At 33.7% G+C, this 8,496-nt stretch overlaps 1 protein-coding gene across 1 annotated transcript in view; it reads right to left on the reverse strand.

Annotated features, from left to right (window-relative positions):
• Window positions 1-8,496, reverse strand: part of BRWD3 (bromodomain and WD repeat domain containing 3) — a 195,635-nt gene that overhangs the window by 19,054 nt on the left and 168,085 nt on the right. Inside the window, exons 25-32 of the mRNA XM_007957508.1 lie at window positions 7,830-7,937; window positions 6,229-6,353; window positions 5,317-5,399; window positions 3,843-3,954; window positions 2,912-2,973; window positions 2,654-2,809; window positions 1,599-1,719; window positions 61-186 (exon numbers count right to left, since the gene is read on the reverse strand). Of these exons, the coding sequence (XP_007955699.1) occupies window positions 61-186; window positions 1,599-1,719; window positions 2,654-2,809; window positions 2,912-2,973; window positions 3,843-3,954; window positions 5,317-5,399; window positions 6,229-6,353; window positions 7,830-7,937 (893 nt within the window). The remainder of the gene's footprint in view (window positions 1-60; window positions 187-1,598; window positions 1,720-2,653; window positions 2,810-2,911; window positions 2,974-3,842; window positions 3,955-5,316; window positions 5,400-6,228; window positions 6,354-7,829; window positions 7,938-8,496) is intronic.

The raw sequence follows: 8,496 nt of genomic DNA on the forward strand, positions 1-8,496 counted from the left end.
AAAAGAAATCCTAGCTGTTACTAGCTGTTAGCACTTCTGAAACAGAAAAACACTTCTTACCCAATAAAGCGAAGTAAGACATCAGTTACAATTTTGGCTGCTTTAACGATAGGACTGTCTGGCTCATTGAAAGTCCTAGCATTATGCTCAATGTAGCGTACTTCCCACATTAATGCTGATATTCTCCTAAGAAAGAAAAAAAACTCTGTTAGTCTTGGCTGATACCTTTAAAGTATATTCTAGTGATATACAACATAGAACAATTAGGTATTTATCATATGTCAAAAGTTTTCCAATGTATGTATTTACTGACATGCACACAAAAAAAGAGATGACATAGTCACAGTACTTGAAGCAACAGGCAAGAATTTAGAATTACTGAACTGTGTATTAAAACTTATAATATCCAGAATATTATGGGTAAATAGGGATTTGACAAAAAATAAAAAAAAAAAAGCAAAAATAAAGTGTTTTGATAAGGTCAAGAGAATGTTGCGTTTTCAGGGGAAGAGATAAGAATAGCAAGGAAAAATACAGATTGTAGAAAATAGCATATTTTGTCGAGTTACTGTTATGATATATATTAAAACAAACAAACTCACTGTCGTTGAGTCAGTTCCGACTCATAGCGACCCCTCCTTGGGTTTCTAAGGTGGTATCACTACTGAAGTAGATTGCCCAATCTTCCTTCCAAGGAGTGGCTGGTGGGTTTGAACTGCTAATCTACTGGTTAGCAGTCAAATGCCTTAGGCAATATGCCACCAGAGCTCCTTTATGATATGTATTATTGAATAAAATAAAATAATGCTGTTATAAAAATACATTTAATTCTTAATTACAAAAGGCAAGTTAACCAGTTCATGGAATTACTGTGGTTAGGATACAGTGCACCCTGGGATGAGAAAGGAACCAAAAGCTGCCCTCCATCCCACTTTTGTCAGTGAATTGATTCGAACTCATAGCAATGCTACAGGACAGAGTAGAATTGTCCAGTAGGATTTTTAAGGCTGTAAATATTCCCAGAACTGGACTGTCTCATCTTTCTTCAGCGGACGAAATGGAGGGCTCAAACCGTAGCAGCCAGATGATTTAACCACTCCACCACCCACGTTCCTTTGCCCTACCTAGTCCTCCACAATCATTTCCAACTAATAAACAAAATCAAAACAAAGCAAAAAATAACTTGGCTATTTTCCTATACACAGTTGGTAATTAAGTCATTAATTGCTGAGTCCCCAACAGAGTGATATAAACATGCTCCAAGTCTCAGTAGCACCTTAATCATGATGAACCCAAAAACCACGTAATCTGCCTTTAATAACAAAAGTTAACTGCAGTTTTCTTTTATATGTAATTTATGCTATCAATTATTTACTTCCTGTCCTTCTTTCACTATCACCTTTTTCACCCTGGAAGACTGAGAATATATTGAATAAAGGGAAATCTAAGTTTCAAATTTTTAGAAGAAATTTTGGTATGAGTCTTTTGAATGATTATTTACACTAGGAAAACAGAGATCTCAGTATATCATCATACTAAAAGGAAAGCAAAAGACATAAAACTATGAATTTTGTAATAAATAGTAAAACTAGAGAGACCTGTAAAAGCGGTTTTCAAGTCTTCGCCTGATGGTGTTGAGGTCAGTTGGATAAGCAACTACAGTACAATACAAGGGGTAGGCACTGAGATCCACTGGAATAGCAAAAGGGCTGGCAAAATCTACAAAATTACCAAAATAAAAATAAGCAGTTACAAAGGAAATTAACATTTCATGTTAACAAAGCCTAATTAATACATAAGCAAGAAGGGAGAGGTATTACTCTCCCCACATTTCTAAAATGATAACAGTCCATTATTCAAGTACTAGACCAAAATTGTGTTTTTCTGTTTATTTTTAATTTTTTTATTTTAAGAGATTGTTTTCATTCAACATTATGTGTACATGTAGTCTCACTCCAAAATTGTCTTAATGTTATGAATCATGCATGACACACTGGATTCAAATTTAGTAAAATGAAACAAATTCAAAGAAGCACTGTGTTTAACTTCAGATTTATATGTCTTTTCTGAATAAATGCCAAATTTCTCAAGTGCTATGTTTCAGGAAACATAACTATTATAGTGATTAGTGTTGTTGTGTGCCATCGAGTTGATTCTGACTCATAGTGACTTTACAGGACAGAGTAGAAGTGCCCCAGAGGGTTTCCAAGGCTGTAATCTTTATGGAAGCAGACTGCCACATCTTTATCCCGCAGAGCAGTTGATGGGTTTCAACCAATGACCTATCAATTAACAGCTAAGCACTTAACTATTGCACCACCGGGGCTCCTTACTACTGTGATTAAGATACATTACTCACCCACTGTCTTAACTAAGGAATCCAACCAAAGTAAGGCTCAGGGAATAGCTAGAGAACCAAAATGACTTTTATTCTCACCTTCACTATGAGTCCCCAGAATGTTAAAAAGTTTATCGCTCATTACTTTGGCCAAGCATATAAATATGTTAACACTAAAACTAGTAATTGTGATTCTTCAGTTAAAAGTGATGTGCACAGTTAAGAAAATGCATTTCCTTTTAAAGAACTTAAAATTCTGCTGGTACCCCAGCTCCATTCGATTTTCCTAACAATATTCTTCCACATTCATCATACCCAGGGAAAGAAGGTGGTTGATGCCCTGAATAACCCGTTCACATTCCTCATCTCTGGAATGAGCCCCCCACTCTCCTTCTTGGGGTTTGTACAGCAAAGCAGTAAGTTCCTCCTGGGACACGGGAACACCAGCACCAACTTCATCTGGAAAGGCAGCTATATATATGATGAAAAATCAGAAATAATTAGCTTCCAATGTCATGCTTTTATCATTTTACTTTTAGAAGACTTGTAATTCATTTTGAAAAGTATATTTACTTCCTTCTGGAATTGGCTCCATGTCCCAGGGGCTCATTTTTTCTCTCTCATTATTGTCCCAGCTATTAAAAAATAAAAAAGATGCAAATCAAATTCACATAACACTTCTATATTCTAGCATAATTTGGATAAAATTTGGAAAAGGGAAATACTGTTTTGTCTTTAAATTATAATTTGACTTACATAAAGATAATAACCTCAAACAAAGAAAACAAGGTTTATCAAAATGAAACTGAGAGGACAGTATGCCTACTGTCTGGTTTACTCTCCCTCCCAACAATGCATATATCCAATATGAGGGCAGCGAAAACAATAAATAAGATATTTTTGGAAATATCTTTCAGATAAAGAAAGCCAATTAACAGATTACTTTTGTGAAATTATCTATTTTATTCTAATAGCTTAAGTATTAAAGACCCTCTAAAATTTTTATTATTTCCTTTTGGTCTGTAATATAGAGACTAAAAGTCAATCTTCCCAGAATCAGCATTTCTTCTATCATTCTTATTCATTAGGAATCTTACAACTCTGGAATTTCACAAAGAATTAAAGTAAATGTTGTGAAGAAATAATAGCTCCCATAATCATAATTCAATCACCTCTGTGTAGAATTTATACCATTAAAGACTTGTAATAATTACTTTAAACAGAATTAATTTCAGTATTCTCTGAAAAAAAAGTTGCAATTCTTTTCCAAAGCAGGAATTCTTAAAAGAAAATAGGAGATAAGGAAATTAGAGATCAGTCTTTTAGTTCCTGCTTTGTTTTAGCATGCTTTATTGGACTAAAAGAGTTATCATCAAATTTCTTACTTACATGTACTTTATGAGACTAGGTAAATCAAATAAAAGGTATTTCTGGTGAGGTTTATAGAAAGTCCATATTCTACTACAGTATTATATCAGGTTTAAAAGACCATAACCATACTTACTGGACACTGTAACACTGGAAAGAACTATCAGGATACTCTGGTTGAAAAGGCTGCTGACTCTCCACAGTCCCAAACCACCAGGCGTCATCTATTATACTGCGGAATCTATCACCTATAATATTTTTAAAAATTCTTAAAAGGGTACTCTTGAGAATGTTAGCTCTGCCCCAACTCTAAATTGCTAGCTTTCATTGAATATACAAGTAGCACTGTACAGAGGTTTCAATTTAAGTTTTTCAGATAAGTTAATTTTACATTTTACCCTCTTCAAGCATTTGATTTTCACGTGGTAGGAATCTTTCTGAAATAAATCATTATCTCTATGACTGCTTAAATAAAGTGTTTCTTCTTTTTCTTTTTTGCTTTTAACTTTAAACCTTTAAAAATCTTTACATACATACTAGTTTTCTGCCTCCAAATGCCTAAAGATTACAAAACCAAACCATCATAGACAAAAATGCTTCTTATATATTAGAAATAATTTTTTTAATATTAAAAACAAACATTTTCATAGTGCTTACTATTTGCCAGGTACGATTTTATGTGCTTGATGTTTTTTTAAAAAATATATTATCTCATTTACTCCTCATGTCATGATCCCCATTCTATAGATGAGGGAAGTGAGGCACAAAGAAGTTAACAAACTTGCTCAAGATCAAATCACAACAGAGTAAGGATTCAACGTCAAGCTATAAGGCCTCATACTTTTAAAATAATGTATTTGCTATGGATATAAATAATTAAAAAAACCCAGGCATATGTAAGTGAATGTGTAAAAAATTGTTTATAATTGTCTATAATTTCAAAATCCTTACGTTATATATTATGATCATATATAGGCAAGTTTCTTTAATTCCCCCACACACCCCACATTAGTGTTAAATTGCTTTTGGGGAAGAGAGGGAAGGAAAGGAAAAAAGAAAAAACAAGAGATGTTGTAGTTTATTTGATGCAGGGCTCTAAATCAAGGACAGAAGGGAGGGGGAAGGAGGTGTTACAGGAGGGGAACAGGGAAGGGAGGAAGGTGAGGAATGGGGGCAAAGGGAGCAGGAAAGGGAGGGGAAGGCAGAAAATGAAGGTAAGGATGGGGAAAAGGGAGGAAGGAAGGTAAGAAGAATGAACGAATGAATGAATAAACAAATTAATGAAAGAAAGGAAAGAAAACTATAACCAGTAATGGTCTGTTTAAGAACTCAAGTACAAAGTGCTCTATTTGAGGTCTATTCAGATTTGTATTCTAGTAGAGTAGAGGTATCTTTAGAAAGATTAAAGGTTACGTGCTACACATAATGTACATACAATTGCCTAAAACATAACTAAAAAGAAAATTCAATTCAATTTTTGTAATTTGGCTGATCGCTTTTTCTAACTCCCTGTTAAACTATTTTTTTAAAAAAAAATGGGAATAAAAGAGTTGATCTACTTTAAACTGAACAGTTATTTAACAGTTGCTAAGGAACAATTCTGTATTTACCAATCTGCCAGTTCCTTTCTTTGGCTTCATTGTAAAACTGATGTAGCACAAGAAAGTCAATGACATCTGGCATGTCATGATACCTATGCAGAAAATAAAGCACATGTCAATCAACACAAATTATATATTACCAAATACCCAAAGACATATGTTTAAATGTGGAGTCATGAGGCAAAATACTGCAAAACTCTCTAGAAATGTCTTAAATTAAATCTCATCTGCTATGATCTGTTTCTGAGTGCCCTGCCTACGATGGTACCACTTTAATAATGTAAGAATGCCAATGAAGATTCTTAAAGCTTAATATATTTTATATTAAGGGCTTTTAAAGAAGGGTATTAATTGATGTTCTTTTACCTCCCTAGATTTCAAATTCAACTACAAGAAAGGTGTCATTTACTTATTATTACTAACTGAAATAAAAGCAACTACCATGTTTCATGCATGCTACCAGGCACTAGGACTACTGCCTGGAGATGGGCATCATGCTCAGTAGAAGGTCAGTGAAAAAAGGGAAGACCCTCAACGAGATGAATTGACAGATGGCTATACAAAAATGAGCTCAAGCACAGCCAAGTGTTGTGAGAATGGCACAGGAGAGGGTAGTGTTTCGTTTTGTTGTACATGTGGTCACTGAGTCAGAGTCAATTTGATGTCACCTAATAACAGTAATAACTAGGTGCTTTATAAAGATTTCTCTTTTATTCCTCACAATAATCCTGAGGAAGCTATTAGATCTCCATTCCATTTTACAGATGAAAACATAGATTGAGGAGTTAAATAACTTGGTATTTATATGGAGAATCCAAAAATTAAACCTTGGTCTTTATAACTCTAAACACTGTAGTATTCACACAGAACCCTGTACTCTGCAAAATTCACACACAGAAAGAGCCAGAGAAAGCTACTCACTTAATGGAAAAAGATTCCCCAGTCATTTTGCCTGAAATGGGGTCCAGAAATGCAAGTTTCAAGCAGCATAATGTAGGTGGTCCAACTTCATATTTGATTCCTACAATCTTAACAAACTCTTGTTCCTATTCATTAGAAGAGAAATATATTATTATTTTCAAAATAAAATGCCTAACATCTACATTATAATTCATTATTATTTAAACAATATAAAAATTATCTGAATGCCTACTAACTGCTGGACACTATACTAAGTGTAAATGGTAATAAGACATGGCTCCTGGCAGTTAATAGGAGGTTGTTGCTTATGTAATGAGGTCTCAAAACCAAAGATAAGAAGCAAAGAAAAAAACTTATTTTAAAATTCATGTTCCTTAACTCTACTACTTTAGAATCTAATACAGTACACATCTGGTGTAATGCTCAATCATATATATTTAGAGGAAACACTACAGGGGATTATGATGCTCTGCCTGGTTAAGAATTGTTCTGCTAGCAGAAATAAAGTATGTGAGCATGCAGGTGTACATTTTTGTGTCTGGGGAGCAGATTTAAAATTTTGAATGTCTACAATATCTTACAACATCCTTGCACATTTTATCATTAATCATATTTAACAGATGACAAAATCGAGCCACAGACATACAGTAACTTGCTTAAAATTATACACTAGCTTACAGTGGAATTGGGATTCAAATCCAGGTCTGATTCCAAAGCCCAGGCTCTTGCACCACACACATACTGCTTCCTACCATTTTCTAAAACCACAGGGTTAGAATTAAAAATAAGAAACCATGTGTTTTATTCATTCCCCTCATTCTAAAAAAGAACTAACCTCTATCTGATACAGAATAGATGGTTGTCATTTGTTCTATTAGTGAGCCATGACTTTCACTTTAAGTTATTTTAGCAACTTATAAACTTAATAGTATGTATTTGTCTACAAGTGTCTAAACTGTTTATTTCATACATATAAATGGTCTCTCTTATTCTTGAATTCTTCCTGCTCATCATCACCACACAAAAACTTTTCATTTACCTGAAAACCATCATAAATTTGCCCTTAGAAATAGGAATTAATGTGTATTTACAAATAGAAAATCCTTCTCCAAAAAAATATATGTATCTGTCTAGCTAACAGAATAAGAAGAAGCTATATAGGAATGATGTCAAGAGATATTCCATAAAGCTTCTGAGTTTCTTAGGATTTATGACATTTAATGTACCCAAAAGCTGACAGAGCCTTGAATGTGTTTGTAGTTCACACATCCAGACAGTTCTGGAGCCTTTGGAATGTACAAAGTTGCTGACAGGAAAATATCCAGACCTGCTTTGCTCTATTTACAAAATGGTATAGACTAGAGGACCTGAAGCTTGAAGGAAATTTGGTAAAATAATCAAGACAATATACAGCATATAAATTCAGAAAAACTATGAAATGTTATCCATAATACTCAGTTTTATGAAAGCATTATACATCACCTTATCTTGGATGCACAATCAGCAGTTTCATATGCATGGAACTGAGAAAACTCCTATAGTCAAGTAGCTTAATTCCAAAGCAACTTCAGTGGCATAGCTTGCCAAACTGGCAAACTTACCCTGAGGTCCATTTTGTTCCATGGTTGCTTTTGTAAATTAACACTGTATGTTTTTGATTTCCTTACAGCCCGCACATAAGCTTCATGTCCTTGCCTAAAATAGATAAGCTAAAACAAAAAGCATAAGGTATCAAACAGCAGCATCCTCTTTAACAATTCGATATAGCCCAATATATATCCCTACAAACAACCTCTTCTGTTGTGAACAAACAAAAATAATTATAATTCTGAAAAAAAACTGTACAATAAAGGTAATGCTTTTCAAATGATGTTGATTCAGTACTCATGCCTACTTATCCCTGCACTAAGTACTGTATAATACAATCACTGCACACAAAGGACAGGCCCTTTGCCTCCTAACAACTTCATAAGTGAGCAGAGGAAAAATAAAGTAATGATGAATGTACATAAAACTGGTTATATTTTAAAGTAGTATATCACAGATCATAACATAACATTTTAATGTTAAAATTACAACTCATTCTATTCTATTAGTGAGCCATAACTTTCACTTTAAGATATTTTAGCAACTTATAAAGTTAATAGTATATATTTTTCTACAAGTGTCTAAACTAAATGTTTATTTCATAGATATAAATGGTCTCTCTATTGCATCCTTGAATCCTTCCTGCTAATCATCATCACACAAGAATCTTTAATTTAACTG

The sequence above is a fragment of the Orycteropus afer genome, unplaced genomic scaffold (genome assembly GCF_000298275.1).
Source record: "Orycteropus afer afer isolate SDZICR_OR568_19922 unplaced genomic scaffold, OryAfe1.0 scaffold00755, whole genome shotgun sequence".
Lineage (NCBI taxonomy): Eukaryota > Metazoa > Chordata > Mammalia > Tubulidentata > Orycteropodidae > Orycteropus > Orycteropus afer.